The 21,284-nt window shown below is 40.3% G+C and overlaps 1 protein-coding gene across 3 annotated transcripts in view; it reads right to left on the bottom strand.

The window, feature by feature from the left end:
* The window catches only part of LOC124143101 (5'-AMP-activated protein kinase subunit gamma-1-like), a 404,245-nt gene that overhangs the window by 336,632 nt on the left and 46,329 nt on the right, over positions 1–21,284 (bottom strand). The window contains exon 1 of one of the 3 annotated variants that reach the window (XM_048387892.1): positions 13,106–13,925. The exons of the other annotated variants lie outside the window; for them this stretch is intronic. Within the exon in view, the coding sequence (XP_048243849.1) occupies positions 13,106–13,261 (156 nt within the window). The 5' untranslated portion in view covers positions 13,262–13,925. Of the gene's footprint in view, positions 1–13,105; positions 13,926–21,284 lie in introns of those variants that run through there. 3 annotated transcript variants of the gene reach the window in all.

The following is a 21,284-nucleotide window of genomic DNA, read 5'->3' as shown; positions in this document are numbered from 1 at the left end:
TCCATAGTATGCTTCTGACATGTCCACACCATGCTTCTGACATGTCCATAGCATGCTTCTGACATGTCCATATCATACTGCTGACATGTGCATACTGTGCTTTGGACATTTTAAAGAAAACAAAAAACATAATTGAAAAAAACTGAAACATTTTGAAATACATAAAGGACAAGCATTGGTGCTCATTGGTATCAAATAAAAACACTATGAACTAAATTATTGATTTTCTGCCCAGTAATGGAACCCACTTTCAGATTATGAATCCAGTGAGAGGAAAATGTAGCCTGATGTGGAGACATCAAATAGGCCCTTGAACTTGTTCAGCTATCTCGCAGTACAGTGAACACACAAATGACATTAAGACACTCCTTTCGCCCAATCCATCACACAACAGTACTGAGAAGGAATCATTAAATTTGTCTTCAAAAAAGGTACATATAAATTCAGCTATTGTATTCAGTATTTGTATATTTATCAAATTACTGAAGCATCTTAAACTCAATTATAGATTCAATGGTATCACTTGATAAAGGCCTTGACTGCATATAAAACCTGGTCTCTCATTTTTCAGTTGATTTTAGACGTAAACAAATTCCCTAACAGCAATAAATGCCATATATATTGAACTATTTCTTTTACAAATGGTGTTTAACCTTTACAAAGTGCAAGGGCAAGTCATTTAAATAGAAAGGTATTCCAACCTGTGAAGGTCTGGGGAGAGAGTAGGACTTCAGCAACCCATGCTTGCCGTAAAAAGCGACAATGCTTGTCTTAAGAGTCAACTTAAGGGATCAGGTGGTCAGGCTCGCTGAATTGGTTGATGTGTGTCATCGTATTCCAATTGCATGGATCAATGCTCACGATGTCAATCACTGGATTGTCTGGTCTTGACTTGATTATTTACAGACCACCATCATACAGCTGGAATATTGCTGAGTGCCGTGTTAAACAACAAACAAACAATGACATTCCATGCTAGTTTGCAAGAGATGCTTTTTTTCTCGTTAAAACGAATACAGTAAAAAATACTCAGCAATATTCCAGTTATACTGGCAGTGGCCTGCAAATAATCGAGTCTGGACCAGACAATCCAGTGATCGATATTGTGACAAACGATCCGTCGCCACCAACCAAGTCACCGAGTCTCAGCGACCACCTGATCCATTTGGTAGCCTCTTATGACCAGCATAGGTTGCTAGGGATCTTCTCTAACCCAGAATATTTGTATGCTGAGAATCATGGCATGGCTGTATGAAGCTGATGGAACAGCTTTCCTTCAAAAGCCAACATTTACAAACTGTATAAGAGGAACCACTTGCATCCTCAGTCCAATGAAGGATCCATTCAAGAACACACGAAACTAGGTCACTCACTGACAGACACAATCCATGCCACAAGTGTCTAACTCAGTACAAGCTATTTCATTTGCTACCCAAATCATCCTCAGCTACAGAATCTGGTGGGGTTTTTCAAGCATGCCAAGAATTTAAAGCTCATACCAATCCTTTAGGTGTCATGTTTTATTTATCAGGTATAACAGTAATGTGAGGACAATTTATAGTGAGTGACACTTGAGTCCTGTGTCATCAGTAGTGTGTGGTGCTGTCGGGGTGACGACATCACTTTGGCTGTTACTAAAACATTTCAAATGGCCCAAAATCCATTCTCTCATATCCCTAGACTCACTATAATCTTTTCTTCATATCCCTGAAAATACTAGCATCCAATCTCTCATATTCAAAACACTCTAAAATCCATTTCCCTGCATTCAAAATGCTAAAATTCATTCCCTCGTATCCCCAAACATGCTAACATCCACTCCCTCGTATCCCCAAACATGCTAACATCCACTCCCTCGTATTCCCAAACATGCTAACATCCACTCCCTCGTATCCAAACACCCTAATATCCCTTTCTTCATATCTTAAAATCCCTAGTATTCGTTCCCCTGTATCCCAAAACATGCCAAAATCCATTTCCTCATATCCAACACACCCTTTAATCCATTCCCTCATATCAAAAACACCATAGAATCAATTCCCTCATATCAAAAACATAGATATCCTGTGTCTGGTGGACAAGGTTGCAGGACTTGCCATGATGAACCCTGCAAGTGATGGCACCGCTGACAGCTGTGTCCAGTGTGCACTGAGAGCAATAGTCACCCTAACCATGTTAGTGTCAATAACAGACGTATAGCCAGGCAATAATGACCACCCAGCCTACACTCTCAGGGCGGACAAGTGGTCCTAAACACATTAGCATGCTAGACTATACTAAATAAATTAGCTGAGTCCTGTACTAAATACATTAGCAGTTCTATAATATACTAAATACATCAGAACGCTAGAATTTTTTTAATACATAAGCAGTGCTATAAAATATTAAATACACTGGTAGTCACCACAATGGTGGCAATCGACATCTAAATTTGTGATCTATAATGGACATCATCAACACGATCAATCGATTGATAATTGACAATATACTTCACAATTATGTTTTACAGAATGGTTTCCAATTTGTTCAGTGATTTCATCTCTCTGCACCCTCTATAAAAAAGCTGTTATTATGCTATGCAGTCAAAGAAGGTCTGGAGTATTTTGGGAATACTGTTTTCAATCACTACTTTAATATTTTTCAAATTTTCATTAATTTGGGAAAATCTTGAGTGAACTGGTCGGTAAATGACAATAACTCCCAGTTGTTTACAGTACCTATGATCCAATTACTGCTATTGGCGCCTTGAAACAAACCTTTGTGTCAGAGAATGGATACATAATCCATATATGCCATACATTGACTCGTAATAAGTCAATATATTCTTTGTCCTGATCCAAACAGCTTGATGCCTCCTTGTCGCTTAGCTGACTGATATCTCCAACAATGAGTCACAAAGCTGGTCCCTACACTAATGATCATATTACCTAACTGCTTCACTTAATTATTTCATGTTTTTTTCTTTTTACATCAAAAGCAGCAGTTAAAAATAACAATGGACAAGACTATTTCTGGTACTAGTCAGTTTCAGACTTTGTTTCTTCTGGTCATTTCATTCTTCTTTTCTTTTTCACTGGGTTCAAATACTTCAGCAGTCCTATAATCTACTAAATACTTCAGCAGTCCTATAATCTACTAAATACTTCAGCAGTCCTATAATCTACTAAATACTTGAGCAGTCCTATAATCTATTAAATACTTTAGCAGTCCTAATAAATATAAATACTGTGGCAGTCCTATAATACACTGAACACTTTAGCAGTCCTATCACATACTGAATACTCTAGCAGTCGTATCACATACTGAATACTCTAACAGTCCTATCACATACTGAATACTCTAACAGTCCTATCACATACTGAATACTCTAACAGTCCCATCACATACTGAATACTCTAGCAGTCGTATCACATACTGAATACTCTAACAGTCCTATCACATACTGAATACTCTAACAGTCCTATCACATACTGAATACTCTAGCAGTCGTATCACATACTGAATACTCTAACAGTCCTTTAATACACTGAATACTCTAGCAGTCCTATCACATACTGAATACTCTAGCAGTCCTAGAATGCACTGAATACTCTAGCAGTCCTATCACATACTGAATACATCAGGACTCTTGTAAGCCTCTGATGAACAAAGTACATTCATGCCACTCACAACAAAGTACATATTGTTGGATGTCTACGACAATGAACTAATGATCCTCCTCCTACAAAGTGAGCTGCCTGTAGGTAGATTCATATCTATACATACATCTGGTTTTATTACGAGCTGGTATATCAGATCTGGCACATTTGCCCCACAGTGTGAAGAAGGGCCACATAAATGTGTTAAAATTGTCAATAAATTCTGTGCATCACACCATTAACCTCCTGGAAGATGAGTCCAGGCCCACTGTGTGTGCCAGCTGCTGCTTCCAGCAATACTGTGATGATGTAGCAGAGATGCATCCTCATCCTGGTTTCTGCCATACAATGTACAGCTTACAAAGGATGTCATTGTATATCACTTTATTGATATCTTATAACATTTTTAATGTTGATGCTGTCATATGAATAATTAACTGCCACAGAAATTCAAATTAAAATATTTAATAGATCATTCTAGTTTATATGTATCATTAAGTTGATTAATTGCATGTGTCGACAGGAAATCTTTATCAATATACCTACAGAATAACTACTTTTGCTATTAATTGGGATGTCGATATATCATGATACATTTAATTTGACACAATATGAGAGTTAGGTTTTACTCAACCTTGTTGATCAACGCGAAACAGTTTGTTAATAATTGAGTCAGGAACAGACAAACCAATGATTGATATTATGACCAACAGTCCACACAATCAGGATACGATGACCATTCATCCAAATCACTGAGTCTTACCACCTGATCAATCATTCACATCAAACAACAAGCATGACCTGTGAAGATCCGGTAAGAGAATCGGTCTTCAGCAAGCCATGCTTGCCGTAAAAGGCGACTATGCTTGTCATTAGAGGCAACTAAGAGGCGATCGGGTGGTCAGACTTGCTGACTTGAGTGATGCATGTCATCGTATCCCAACTGCATAGATCAATGCTCACGATGTCAATCACTGTATTGTCTGGTCCAGACTCAATTATTAGTATATCCAGTGATACAGACAGAGTATATCTTACGACAAGTATTGTCGCCTCTTTCTGCAAGCATGGGTTGCTGAAGACCTATTCTATCCCGGCTCTTCACAGGTATAGTACATTACTAACATACAGGGTGCTCGACATGCTGGCCAGGGGCTAGACTGCTGTATTCATACATGACAGCTCTGTCCAGCAGGGTGCCCAACACCTCCACCACAGTGGGCATGCTCACTGGAGAAGGAGTTTCCTGAAACCAGCTAAAATCTCTGGAAGTACTGTATTCACTGCATAGAGCACCGCTCCAATAAACACCCCTGACCGGTGTCTGAAATTAAGGAGGGTCATGGATCCCTTGGGGTCTTATCCTATGGCTTATGAATCGAGGGACCCCATCAAACTTTAGCTTTTAACATTTGGCATATGACAAGGACTGCTTGACTTTCATAATTTCATAACTCTGCTGACCAACTTTTAGACAAAGTAATCTTTATAAGTGCCCCGTAGTACTAAGTTCGAAAAGCGTTTCATTTGTGCTACAGTTTTGGCTGCAGATTAATTTCCCTTTCACAAAGAAATCATCAAAGCAATGACATGGGACGTTGGTTACTGAATCAACAGTACTGCCAAGGAGCAAGGGTAAAACATAACGTGATCGCTATTTCGTGGTTCTCTTACAAAAAAACCACACATGGCAGTATTATAAAATTTATAAACCTATTATCACCCATTTCAGTTTCAATGACATTTGATCTAAGTTTGTTTCCCAGCTCGACCACTGACATCAAATTTAACCTCTGTGTGTTTTTCAAAAGCACCCCTTTGTCAATCGTCTAATCGTTAGGTGTGCTTGCTAATTACAGTGAAAACTGTAACCAAGTTCAAATAGAGCAAGGTTAGCCTAATGGCTAAAGCGTTCAATCGTTTTGCTGAAGAAATGTTTTCTTTTAAGTCAACCAAGTTAACCAAGCACCATACTCGAACTAGACTAATGCCTGTCTCTGAAAATATATCATTTGGATAGACATGATAGAAACAAACAACTGCAATTAAATTGAAAAGGAGCCTAAATGAGATGCAAGATTCAGAACCTGTGGAAAAATCAAGACTTGCTTCATTTAGATTTGGGCGGAAAACAAAAATAATATGAGTCAGAGTCTGTGAGACAGGCTAAGCTGGAACCAGTGAGAACCAGGAGAAAAAGATATTGAAATACATCGGAATAACTTATACTGTTTAAGAATCCCTTTACAATTCTGCAAGGTTCCAACACCATCAAATGCCTATTGTCTGTACTAAACAGATGCCCCTTGATAACACTCCGTGTCTAATTCAACAACAACGACCCCTCATGTGTGAACTAGGCTATTCCACTTTACACAATAACGACTGGTATATTACTTAGTCACACAGGGGCGTGTTGACTAATGGTTAAACTAAGCCATCTTCCTTATTGCTGCTGCTCTGAATACACAATTTGCATTTTGAAACATTAAGCCACATTTGGCTGTATTTATGAGCAAGGCAATTTACATTTAATGGCAAACTGTTTCCTGATGTATTCAAACATCTGATACTTAATTAACTTAATGTCTCCAACAAGTAGAATGAAATACATATATAAAAGCTCATCAATATTAATTGCTTCTTATTATTTCATAATATTTACAATAAACATATCAACAACATTCCAAAGCTGAGTGAGTGGGTGGGCAAGTGAGAGTGAGCTGGCAAGTGAGTGAGTGAGTGAGTGAGTGAGTGAGTGACCTGAATTAAGGCAATCTGTTTCAAAATATTGTTTTCAACACTATGCATTCAATGAAATCAACAGAATTTGATGCACTGCCACAATATATCATGAATATTTAAACATGTCTGTATTATAGAATACCAAACCATTTCCTGGAACAAAATAGCTGATCCTGCAGCACCAGATGACACATTCTACCACAAGAACAAGAGTGAATGAGTGAGTGAGTGAGTGAGTGAGTGAGTGAGTGAGTGAGTGAGTGAGTGAGTGAGTTATAACATGGCAGCCTGTAAATAGCCAAGTCAACTCTCACTGCACGAGCACCCAAAGAGATAATGTTAGGAGGTGCCCTTGTTATTTTAGCCCCTAAATGTGAAAAAGGCCCACATTTTTAGAGACAATGGGGCATTTTAACATTGTGCTCTGGAATATTTGAATTTTCAACTAACATGGCCCATAACTAACATAATTCCAAGAGTGAACCCTGACCCATCAGAGTCCCAGCAACCACCCGTATCTTGTAAGTCTTGACTTACATTAAGTACCCAAAATAATATCTTAAGACTTTTAATTTTTTATATTATTAATATATAATAGAAAGGATCCAAGGAAACTGAAGAAATCTAGACTTGCCTTGCATGGGGTGTAGTGTAAATTTTGAATTCAGACTCAGGGTCTGTAAGTGATTGTTGTAACTCAGGACAAACATTTAGTCTCGGTAATCATGGTAATGTTCATATTTTTTGGTATATTTTAGATAATATTTCTTTAAATATATAATAGAAAGGAGCCAAAAAAAGGATCTTCAATTTCGGTTTGAAACTGAAGAAATATAGAAACTGGAAATTCAAAAGGGGCTGATGACATTTCATTGTGGACCGCCACTTTTACCATCAGGTAGGTGAGGTGAGATGGGGTTTAATATTGCCCGTTCAAGATTATTGCTCTTATATGTGACATACATGCAGGCCTGTGTGTAGCGGTCCACCTTTACGTAGATTTTGACAGACTTGTAAAATAAACTTAAGTTCTAATCCTGTAAGCACATCAAAACTTTATCTCAAGACAGCAAGCAATTTGTCTAAGGCAACCCATGCTTGTTGTAAAAAGCGACTAACAGGATAGGGTGGTCAGGCTTGCTGACTTAGTTGATGCATGTCATTGTATCCCAACCGTGTAGATCAATGCTCACGATGTCAATCACTGGATTATCTGGTCCAGACTTGATTTATTTACAAAATGCTGCCATATAGCTGGAATATTGTTGAGTGCAGCGTTAAACAAAAAACAAACATTCTGACATGAAGTACAGACACCATGTAGAGGCAAGGAGTGAGTTCATTATTCCTGCAGTTGTTCACATGTATAATCAATCAGAAGTACCAACCTGTTACATTGTAATAAGTAATTTATTGATCACCTCCGTTTAATGCCATTTTGAAAAATATTGCTTTTCGCTTTGTCTGTTTAATGACACACTTGGTGATATTCCAGCTATATGATAGTGGCCTGTAAATAATCAAGTTTGTATCAGACAATGCAATGATTGATATTTTGAACAATGATCAAACGCCATCAAGGTGCAATGACATGCTCTCAACCAAGTCTGAACAATCAATCCATGATGTCACGTCCTACAACAATCACAAGTTACTAGGGACCTATTCAAACCAGGAATCCAGATAGGGTTCCAAGGAATATAGGCTGCTGGGGATCTATTCTAACCCAAAATCCCCACATGGCTACGACAAACATAGGCAGCTGGAGACCTATTCTAACCAAGAATCTCTGTAGAATCACAGCCAATATAGGCTGCTGGAGACCTATTCTAACCTGGAACCCCTGTAGAGACACAACCAACAGAGGCTGCTGGAGACCTATTCTAACCTGGAACCCCTGTAGAGACACAACCAACAGAGGCTGCTGGAGACCTATTCTAACCTGGAACCCCTGTAGAGACACAACCAACAGAGGCTGCTGGAGACCTATTCTAACCTGGAACCCCTGTAGAGACACAACCAACAGAGGCTGCTGGAGACCTATTCTAACCTGGAACCCCTGTAGAGACACAACCAACAGAGGCTGCTGGAGACCTATTCTAACCAGGAATCCCCACAGGGGCGGAGAGCAGGTACACTGCTCATCAATCAAGAAAACCTATAACAAGGGTGAAAATGGATTTCGAACCAAGGAGCATCATCCGATTCTGGCACTGCTAAGTGAGGAACTACCAGCACACACTAATAACTTGTGGCGCTTTAAAGGGGGCGAATGACATAATTAACATATAACCAATTTCCTGTCACATAGAATTAAAAAAATGATCTTTCTGAGGATATTATTTTTCAGAAATCAAAATTAAAGATGAGAGTTTTTTTTCTCCTTTCTTTTGAGAACATATTGAGCTGTGGTCTGAAATGCATTAAGCTCATTCAAACAAACACAAAATATGCAATTGCCTGAACACTGCATGGCCATGCCTAACAGTATCTGCTGTGAAGCAAAAATGCAGGAACCAAGTCTGACTTTGAAATCTAATATGAACTATTAGAGACGACAATTGTCTGTCACATGAATACATCATGTCTCACGTTGATAAAGCTTCCCAAGGCCAACTTGTCAGAGCATGATGCAAGGGAAATCCTCAAGAGTGTGTATAATACAACAAACATATATCTGATGAGAGAGTAAGAGAGTAAAAGAGAGTAAGAGAGAGTAAGAGAGTAAAAGAGAGTAAGAGAAGGTAAGAGAATAAGGGAGAGGAGTTGAAGGGAGGGAAGGAAAGAGAGGGGGGAGGCGAGAGAGGACAAAGAGAAGAGAGAAAAAGAAAGGGAGAGAGAAAGGAGGGAAAGAGATGGGGGAAAGAAGAGTGAGAAGGAGAGAGAGGGCTAGAGAGGACAAAGAGAAGAGAGCAAAAGGGAGAGAGAGAGAGAGAGAGAGGGAGAGAGAGAGAGAGATCTAAGCTGCATTGAACAGTTTTTCACTGTCAGCTTGATGTAAGAGAGCCTGAAGTGAGTGAGTGAGTTTCACACATGACTGCTGTATATATACATGGAACTACCCACAACCTCACCACTATGAGCTCAAAGGCTGAGCTAATCAATGCATGAACCTTCAGGGAGACAGTACACAAAGGCTTTATATGGACAAATGTAATACCCCAGAACTGGTCAGTCAGCTCACAAACACATATTTTGCTTCCCAGTCTGTGCTAACAGAGACTTATGTCTCAGCTACGACACAGACGGAGCAATACGACAGATAAACAGGACATACTTAGCCATCACCTTGGACAAGATCCTGCGCTCAATGAGACTCATCTCACCTGTCTCACAACCAATGCACAACTAATATCATTTCTTCTTTTTCCAATTATCTATCTGACCCAATACAGTATCCCTGAGGTTTTCCATTATTGCTTAAACTGGGGACCTAATGTTTTCACTTTTAACCTTTAAGTGGTTGTGACAATGACTCCTCTACTTCATCTTCAGTTTAACCACTGATTTTTCCTGGTCACTCCAAACTTGATCAACATGAACTTTGCAAAAAGAACAATATATTTCTTCATTTTTTGTATTAGCATCCTTTGTTAAGGCTGACTAAAATACAATTCAATATTTATGGCACATTTTTCACAAGAAGCCCTTCCAACACAGACCCGTGAAGATTCCGGGGTAGACTAGGTCTTCAGCAACCCATGCTTGTCGTAAAAGGTGACTATGCTTGTCGTAAAAGGCGACTAACGGGATCGGGTGGTCAGGCTCGCTGACTTGGTTGATGCATGTCATCGATCGATGCTCATGATATCAATCACTGGATTGTCTGGTCCAGACTCGATTATTTACAGACCGGCATCATATAGCTGGAATATTGCTGAGTGCGGCGTTCAACAATAAACCAACCATCCAACCTACCTACCCTTCCAACACAGCTGTGCCCACTCTGTACTTATCTGTTTTATGCAATGTCAGCTGTCAAGCATTGTATTTAATAGAAATCAGGGTATGCTGCACATGACGAGGAAATTTAAATTTTATTTAAGTTAATAGTGACTGACATGGATGATTTAAAGTGACTAGCTGATGCCCGAGAAACCTGTCCCTTTTTTAATAGCCTGATTAATTTCATTGCCATAAGCATTCTTTCCTAATTAACATTCCTTTGCCCAGCTGGTTGGAGAAACTTTTCCTCTACATGCCTTCACAGTTATCTACAGGTTCTGAAGACAAACACTGGCTTGAGTGACTGGAGCAGTGTAGAGAGACTGAGTCACAGAGTACCCTAGCAGGGTCTAGCAACTTTAGCTTCCAGTAAGACTGACATCAAGTCTCTGAAATGAACATATCATACAGAAAAAAACAGTTGTTAAATTATCTTAATTTCTTTTAATAAAATGGAGCCCAGAGACTCTCTTCATTTTCAGATTCTGATACTGCAGAAATCTAGACTTGCCAAACATTATAGACTTGCATGGGCTGTATTTGATATATTTGTATCAGGGTCTGTAAGACAGACTAGCACTGAGTGAACTTAGTGTTATACTGTGACCATTGACTCCTCAGCAGAAACCAGCACACCCCAGACCATGATTGAAGGGCTTATGAAGACACTAACATGCTGGCTTCATCAGAGGCCATTAGGCTCCAGTAGTGGCTGTTATGATTACAGCCACACTAACTGATACAGGACAACTGGTATTGTCAATGCTCTCTATTCCAGAGGGTTCCAGGGCACCGTGACATTGCATTGCGTCATTCACTCAAACAGTTGTGTGGAAACAAGCGAGGGGGGGGGGGGGGGGGGGGAAGGGAGTAAGGAAGGAAAGAGAAAGGGTTCGGGAAAGGATAGACGTGGAAAGAGGGTGTTAGGGAAAGGATAGACATGGAAAGAGAGACGGTTCGGGAAAGGATAGACGTGGAAAGAGGAAGAGGGTGTGGGAAAGGAAAGCAGAAAAAGAAAGAGGGTTTAGGAAAGGAAAGGGGAAGTTAAAAGGTAAAGGAAAGTGAGTGAGTGAATGAGTGAGATGGGTTTAACTCCGCTTTTAACAGTATTCCAGTTATATTGCGGCGTGTCAGCTTAATGTGGGAGGAAACCCGAAGTGATGCAGGTCTCAGACCTTTACCACTTCAGTGAAACTCACAAATACGGGTATGGTGCTGACAAACCTAGAAACATAATCAGGAAGAACCGGGATTCGAACCCACAATGATAGGTTTCTGCACAGAGAATCGCAACTCCTTAGACGACTGGGCCACCCGTGTCCCCGGTAAAGGAAAGATGAAAGGAAGATGAAAGAAGGAAGTAAAGAAGTAAAAGTAAAGAGTAAAGAGAAAGAGGTAAAGTGACACATAAAATTAGAGAAAGTAAAATAGAGAAAGGAAGAAAGAGAAAGACCTACAGAAAGGGGAAGAGACAGAGAGATATTAATTCTTTGAATTTTAACTAAAACCCTTCTCTGGTGTGTGCAATACACATGACCAGCTGACAATACCATGCAGAGAAATACATCAGCCATGCAGTGCAGTTATCTGCACCAGCGACAGAAACAGGACATGCTTGGCTGTCTCACTCAACATTACATGTGGCACCAGGGACCATCTCAAAACCCATCTGGCTATTAAAACATATTGTGAAACTGAGAGTGAAAGTCAGAATATGACCGATTGTTTCCGCTAAAATAAATTCATACATTATAATAATAAATATGTGGTAGAACATTGTGCGCTGTAGACTTATAGAATATATATACTGAACAAAACAAGTTAGGGATCATGAAAACTTTGGGGCATATTTTTATGAAATTGCAGGCTCAGTCTTCACTGCAAAAAGATATCCCAAAAAAATATTCATGATCCCTAACTTTGTTTGTTCAGTATTTGGCTGGATGAGACAAGACCGGAAGCTCTCCTCCAATTCAAACTGTAACGTTGTAAAAAACAGCTTGAAAGCAAATTCAATAAATGGGACAAAAAAAACAACATCTTTCATCCATCATGTTTGTAACTTGTCTGAAAACTGCTTGTGAAAAAACAGAATTCATGTGATTTATGCATGGGATCTGTCGTTTATCATAAGGGCATATTAGGACATATATTGTTCACCCCTGAGTGCACACACAAAACATGGAATTCCACAAATGAATGGCATCTTTATGGCAACACACTCAAAATGTGTGTCAATATTTTGTTAATCCTCCTTGAAGATCCCAACTTGTCAATGTAGTTTTTTCATAAAAATCAAACATGTATCATTATTGTTCAAACCCTAAAATACTGATTTCATTTGTGACCTTCCTTAAAATTATCAATTTCAATCCACAGCCCTCTCTCTGAACATGTCCTAATTCTTGATCATCAAGAGTCTTGGAATTTAAATTGTATTTTGGTCAAAATGTCAAATATAAAACAAAATCTCAATCACTACTTAAAGAAATTCTTCTTGAATATTTCAACAATATAAATCTCAGCACAACTCAAAATACAAGTGAACCCAACATTAATTTATGTAAAATAAAAGTTTGTGTTAAATATATGACGGTGTTGACAAATTTTACATGCAGGGTTTGAAATGAAATGTCCTGAGGACACTGAATATTTCCAGTAAAGTATATGAATCTAGAGACCCCAACAGATTAAATTTTTAACATTCGGATTATGAGAAGTCCCTCTTGAATTGAATTTTTAATTGATAGCCACATGAGAGTAAAAATATCAGGTACCATATCATCCTGTAGCACTGGTTCATCGGTGCTGTGGTCGGTGACAAGGAACTGGAAGACAGGGGGTGATGTGATGTTGTTAGTGAGGAGGTTGGTGGGGCGTAGCCTTGCCGCCAACGCCTCCACGGGGTGTTCATGGGGCTTCTTGGAATCCATGGTATATATCCACGTAATATCCAGGCACAAACGGTGGTCAACACACACTGACGAAGCACTTACGGCCAATCCAGACAGGTAATCCAAGGATAATATTCCTGTATATTCCCTAGTTGTAACACTCTAAAACTGCAAATCACACGAGTAACTTTGTGTTTCTTGTAATCTACACTATGTAAAGTGTAAGTTTGTATATTTAGTGACCATACACTCTCCGAAAGTAACCCACGAGACCTAGGGATATATTACAGATGTTGATAGGCTGAAGTTGATTCCTTGAATGGTATTCCATAGATCTCTATACAAGCCTCACCCGGCAATGAACTCCACAGCACATAACACTAAGGAGGTAATCCAAGCGTGCTCTATCGGTCTAGATCAGGAGTTATCTGTGTTTGGGAATATAGCAGCCGTTGACCACAACTCACATGTTCATACACTAGCTGATCACATCTCACATTTCAAGCCTAATCCAACTCCATTGACAATCTTCATTCAGTATAAGCCTGTTGCAAGACAGCTGTTTGTTGAATAACTTGTGACAAGACAACCCTTGACAAAGAAAATGCAAGCAAACTGCAGCCGGACTGAAACTGGTCCTGCTTGTGACAGACCTACACTACTACTACACTGTACTAGCATCACTACACTACATGCACGAGAGAGGCACGGCGTCGTAGCCTCTACTGCGGTAATGGTGTAACGAGCCGCTATCTGTACACTGAATGTAACCACTACAGCAACCTGTCAGACCAGCCAGCACACTCTACCAGCGTGCCTGGTGTTGCTGTGTCAAGACAGACTGAACACATGTGCTGGGATCACCCAACCAGGTCATACACTTTACATGCAGATTTACCCATGTATAACAATTGTCACGCTAGGTTGAAGGTCAGGCTTGAGTAAAGGATACAAGTTGGGTAAACAATAGCAGAGTGAGACATGTACATCCATGGATAGGCAAGAAATCAGACTGGACAGAACTCATAACTTAAACTGGTGATGTCCTTTGAAACTGAAGAGTGCAATGAAGCTTCATGTAATTTATTGACAAAGATTCAATTCAAAAGCATTGCTATCAAATTGTCTGAAAGTATCAACCCGATTGTCAAATTGCCCAGCAAGAAAAATCGGACTCCGAATGGTACTGAAGAGTCAAAGGCAGGGTGTTTTCATATCTCAATGGATAATCAATGTGACATGGCAGGAGTGCCCCATCTGCAATTATTTCAACTGCTACAACACAACAATCTCCACAACCATCTCCACAACCCAAGCCCTACCCATCACCCCATCCACAACCATCCCCACAACCCAAGCTCTACCTATCACCCCGTCCACAACCATCTCCACAACCCAAGCTCTACCCCTCACCTTACCCCACCCACAACCATCCCCACAACCCAAGCCCTACCCATCACCTCACCCCACCCACAACCATCCCCACAACCCAAGCCCTACCCATCACCTCACCCAACCCACAACCATCCCCACAATCCAAGCTCTACCTATCACCTCAACCCACCCACAACCATCCCCACAATCCAAGCTCTACCTATCACCTCAACCCACCCACAACCATCCCCACAACCCAAGCCCTACCCATCACCTCACCCAACCCACAACCATCCCCACAACCCAAGCCCTACCCATCACCTCACCCCACCCACAACCATCCCCACAATCCAAGCTCTACCTATCACCTCAACCCACCCACAACCATCCCCACAACCCAAGCCCTACCCATCACCCCATTCCACAACCATCCCCACATCATCAAGCCCTACCTCTCACCTCACCCTACCCACAACCATCCCCACAACCCAAGCTCTACCCGTCATCTCACTCCACCCACAACCATCCCCACATCATCAAGCGCTACCCATCACCCCGTCCACAACCATCCCCACAACCCAAGCTCTACCCATCACCCCACCCCACCCACAACCATCCCCACATCATCAAGCCCTACCCATCACCCCACCTACAACCATCCCCACAATCCAAGTAAGCAACATAATTTGTCAGAATACTGATGAATCAAATCATTTTGATGATTTTCCAACAATAATTTTGTTTTTGTTTTTTTGTAATTATCTTTTTATTCAGGATTCAAAATACATTGTACATGATATGATACCTATAAATACATTAACTGTTTGCACATCATTTGTAATGTGATGATTGATATTACTGTAGTGTTGTGTTGTTCACAAGGTGCACGTGCGCCATGTAAACAATACAACACTAACAATTACCAATGATAATAAATGGTTTACTGCATAATATATATGTATCACATGGTGGAATCCCTTTTTTTAATCATAAAAGCATAACAGCCATTCTCATACAAACACCATTTACACTCGCACACAGGGACGCCACAAGCACTCTAATACACACATATACATTATATTCTCAAAAAGAGACCTCAAACCTCAAATCAGTGGTTTCATTTGAATAATATTGAAATGTAGACAGTGACACATGGGCATACCATGATATACGCATGAACACAAGCATATATTTAAATGTATACATATCTAAAACTCAAAAAGGTTGTGGTACATCATCCAGTCTTTGTTAAATTCCAAACCTCTGTTTGTGGACAAAGAACATCTTTTGTCTATCATATATCGAAGTTTGAGTTCATTCTTCAAAAACTGTATACTCAATGGTATATTTTTGTAGATAAACTATTTTGTGAACAGGATGATAAAATCAAACATTTTATCAGTTATAAGATTTTCTTTAAAGCCAAAAATAATAAATTCTGCTGAATGTGTCCACATTTGTCATTTATCCAGCTCATAAATTGTTCCAACAATAAAATTTAATAAAGAAATGACTGATTCTTTTACATTAAGACAGATCACATCTGACTACTAAAGGTTACTTCCAGGTTATAACCCTCCACAACTCAAGGGCACTAACCTGACGGTAACTTATCTTATCAGCATGTTTTTACACGACCTTATTTGTCATGTGACCAAAGTCAAATGTGATTCTTACAGTGAATCAGCAGCCTTCAAAAACAACCCCAATCCACTAGCTCAAGATAAAATAAATATTGCTGAGGGCAAGAAAACATCCGGTGATGGTAGTCCTCATTATGAGATTCTGCATCTATGTTCAAGGCTTCAATTTTCCTATAAATTGGAACTTAATAAATCTGACAAAAATATGAAACTTAAACATTTTTGGTTGTTCAATGAGTGAGTGAGTATGGTTTTATGCCACTTCTGGCAGTATTCTAACAATATCACGGCGGGGGACACCAAAAATGGGCTTCACACATTGTACCAATCTGGGGAATAGAACCCGGGGATTCAGTGTGACGAGCTTGTGGAATTTAAAATATATATTACGAAATATGTTTTTCAGGATATCTAGCATGTCCAGAGAACAAATTGTTTTTGGTAGGTCTGGAAGCAAAATCATGTTTGACATTAATTTTAGGAACAAAACATTTTTCTAAACTAATCACAGACCCCACCCTGCTTGGCAGAGGAAGTGATAATTCATTGTGTTAGTCGTATCAGGTTTCGTAGTAGTACATGATTTGCCTTCTGCTCGAGAAGGTCAGGCTTCATTTAAAAACAGACAGGAACTGTTGACAAGCTCGAACCACGTGATCGTTCATTCAAGCATGAGACTTCAAAGCAGATTCACCCATCACTTCAGTGCTTTGTGCCTGACCTTCCAGAGTGAGTGAGTGAGTGAGTTGGATTTAACGCCGATTTTAACAGTATTCCAGTTATATCAAGGCGTGTCAGCTTAATGTGGGAGGAAAGCCCCAAGTGATGCAGGTCTCAGACGTTTACCACTTCGGTGAAACCCACGAGCACGGGTATGGTGCTGACAAACCTAGAAACATAATCGGGGCGAAGCGGGATTCGAACCCACAATCATAGGTTTCTGGCGTGCCCAAGGGACGCAACTCTGCATGGCGAATCACAGCGCCTTAGACGACTGGGCCCTGTCCTTCCAGAGACAAGAGTGTCCACTGGCGTCTATCAAAACGTATTTTCCACCCTTGCCAGGTGAAGCCTGCTTTTCTGTGTTAAAATATTAGAGGACTATTGCACATATCGATAGTCCAATCAGAGAGCGTTTTACAAAATCGACATCCATGTTCTGAAAACATGGTCAAGTGATTCAAAGTTTTCAATCAACTCGCCCAAGTACTTCTATACATTTAAATGAAAGCTCCATTGTTTTTCAACTCAAACAACTGAATGCATATCGCGGCAACTGAGATGCAGTGCTATTTTTAGACGACCCCCAGCTGAGTGTTTCATGTTGCCACGATGAGCAGTGTTACTTGATACTGTGTAGTTTCACTAGTTTACATGTCTATGTTATTGTAAGTGTGAAATACTTCAGTAATAAGTATCTTTACTGTGGCAACATTTCTTTTTGTTTACAAGTCTGTCAGGTTTGAAATCTCAAATCTTCTCCTTATCTGTGCAACCAGGTCATTTTTCTGAAGCCATTCCAAATAAGAACATGTTTTCAGGGAGACAACTTGTATCCTACACAGAGTGGCGCCATGATTGAGCCAAGAAAAGTAGGCTTGAAATGGCAAGGCTAGAATTGAGTGAGTTGGGTTTAATGCCGCTTTTAACATTATTCCAGTTATATCATGGCGTGTCAGCTTAATGTGGAATCAAGGCCTTAAGTAATGCAGGTCTCAAGCCATAACCATTTCGGTGAAACCCACGAGCACGGGTATGGTGCTGACAAACCTAATAACATAATCGGGGCGAAACAGGATTCGAACCAACAATCATAGGGTTCTGCTGTGCCCAAGGGACGCAACTCTGCACAGCAAATTGCGGTGCCTTAGACGACCGGGCCACCCGTGCCCCCCGGCAAGGGTAGAAACTAGGCTTACAAGCTCTAAAATTCACGTCCTCCTTTAAGCCTGTGCACACCCTGATCCATATATCCGAGTTGGGCGTTTTCAAACTAGTGGTGAATAGCATGAGCACATCATTGGGGCCTCATGATACAGAGTCTCAACTGTAGTGAGTGAGCGAGGGAGTTGGGTTTAACGCCGCTTTTAACAGTATTCCAGTCATATCACAGCGTGTCAGCTTAATGTGGGAAGAAAGCCCCAAGTGATGCAGGTCTTAGACGTTTACCTTTGGTGAAACCCATGAGCACGGGTATGGTGCTGACAAACCTAGAAACATAATTGGGGGCGAACCCTTAACCATAGGTTTCTGGCATGCCCAACGGACGCAACTATGAACAGCGAATTGTGGTGCCTTGGACGACTGGGCCACCTGTGCCCCCGTCTCAACTGTAACCACCCTCACTAATTAGCTTACTGTTACTCTAAGCATGGGTTTCTGGGGACAGGTTCTGCTGAAGAATCTCCACGTGCGACATTTTAAGGGAACATATCTTTAAGTCAGTGTATCTTGTACTGATTTTCTAAACTATCACGTGTGAGATGCAACTATATCTTCAAGGAGAATCCCTCTGGTCAGTTGATGCTGCGCATCACATTTGTTTGTTTGTTGTTTAATGTGACACTCGGCAACATTTCAGCTACATGACAACAGCCTGCAAATATTAGTCTGGACCAGACAATCCAGTAATTGATATTGTGAGCCTCAAATCCACCCCATCGGGATATGAGTGAGTGAGTATGGCTTTACGCCGCTTTTAGCAATATTCCAGCAATATCACGGCGGGAGACACCAGAAATGGGCTTCACACATTGTTCCCATGTCGGGAATCGAACCCTGGTCTTCGGCGTGACGAGCCAACGCTTTAACCACTAGGCTACCCGACCGCCCCCATCGGGATATGAAGCCAGACAATCAACAAAGTCACCAGCCTCCATATCCAAACTCCATCAGATCACTTCAATCTATGGAATGAATGCCCTTGCCAGGGAAATAGAAATATTTGTTTTCAACTTATATCACTGTTTGTTTGTTTTTTAATGCCGCACTCAGCAAACCTCCTCTATATGACGGGACTGTAAATAATCGAGTCTGGAGCAGATAAACCAGTGGTTGATATTATGAGCAGCATACCAAACCTTTAGTGTATAATGGCATACAATCATCAACCAAGTCACCATGCCTGACTACCCGGTCCACTAAGTTACCCCATACGACCATCTTAGGTTGCAGGGGACCATTTCCAACCCAGACTCCCCATAATAACAGAGTCATTTCCAAACTCTTTGGACAGACTGACCTCCAAGCCAACACATTGAACTGCACATAAGATGTCAAAGCATCACTTGTTTACCATTTTAAGTTTTCTGTTATGAATTATTGTACATAGATAATCAAGCCTCAACTTAATACTTGTGTTGATATAGTTGATATCAAAAGATACTTCAGTGAAATTTCCTATATCTACTACTCAAAAGAAGTTAAAGACCATCTGATTCTATCATATTACTTTAGTTAATCTGTCATGGCATTGCAGATTAACTATAGGGACTTGAAAGAATTGGGTGGTCATTATCTTCTAAGTAGTAACATATATATATTGGTACAAATAGGCCAAACTTACAGACTCTTATTAGGCACAGGCAATGATACAAATACTCAATACTGTGTACCATGGTGGCAATGATACAAATACTCAATACTGTGTATCATGGTGGCAATAATACAAATAGTCAATACCGTGTACCATGGTGGCATTGATACAAATACCCAATACTGTGTACCATGGTGGAAATGATACAAATACTCAATACCGTGTACCATGGGGGCAATGATACAAATACTCAATACTGTGTACCATGGGGGCAATGATACAAATACTCAATACCGTGTACCATGGGGGCAATGATACAAATACTCAATACTGTGTACCATGGGGGCAATGATACAAATAGTCAATACTGTGTACCATGGGGGCAATGATACAAATACTCAATACCGTGTACCATGGGGGCAATGATACAAATACTCAATACCGTGTACCATGGGGGCAATGATACAAATACTCAATACCGTGTACCATGGGGGCAATGATACAAATACTCAATACTGTGTACCATGGTGGCAATGATACAAATACTCAATACTGTGTACCATGGGGGCAATGATACAAATACTCAATACTGTGTACCATGGGGGCAATGATACAAATACTCAATACTGTGTACCATGGTGGCAATGATACAAATAGTCAATACTGTGTACCATGGGGGCAATGATACAAATACTCAATACTGTGTACCATGGGGGCAATGATACAAATACTCAATACCGTGTACCATGGGGGCAATGATACAAATAGTCAATACTGTGTACCATGGTGGCAATGATACAAATACTCAATACTGTGTACCATGGGGGCAATGATACAAATACTCAATACTGTGTACCATGGTGGCAATGATACAAATAGTCAATACTGTGTACCATGGGGGCAATGATACAAATACTCAATACTGTGTACCATGGGGGCAATGATACAAATACTCAATACCGTGTACCATGGGGGCAATGATACAAATACCCAATACTGTGTACCATGGTGGCAATGATACAAATAGTCAATACTGTGTACCATGGTGGCAATGATACAAATACCAAATACTATGTACCATGGTGGCAATGATACAAATAGTCAATACTGTGTACCATGGTGGCAATGATACAAAAAAATCAATACTGTGTACCATGGTGGCAATGATACAAATACTCAATACTGTGTACCATGGGGGCAATGATACAAATACCAAATACTGTGTATCATGGTGGCAATAATACAAATACCCAATACTGTGTACCATTGTGCAATGATACAAATAGTCAATACTGTGTACCATGGTGGCATTGATACAAATACCCAATGCTGTGTACCATGGTGGCATTGATACAAATACCCAATACTGTGTACCATGGTGGCATTGGTACAAATACCCAATACTGTGTACCATGGTGGGAATCATACAAATACCCAATACTGTGCACCATGGTGGGAATGATACAAATACCCAATACTGTGTACCATGGTGGCATTGGTACAAATACTC

The sequence above is a fragment of the Haliotis rufescens genome, unplaced genomic scaffold, assembly GCF_023055435.1.
Source record: "Haliotis rufescens isolate VD_foot unplaced genomic scaffold, xgHalRufe1.0.p SCAF_10, whole genome shotgun sequence".
Lineage (NCBI taxonomy): Eukaryota > Metazoa > Mollusca > Gastropoda > Lepetellida > Haliotidae > Haliotis > Haliotis rufescens.
Note: the sequence above shows the minus strand (reverse complement) of the source record. Positions and strands in the feature narration are given on the sequence as shown.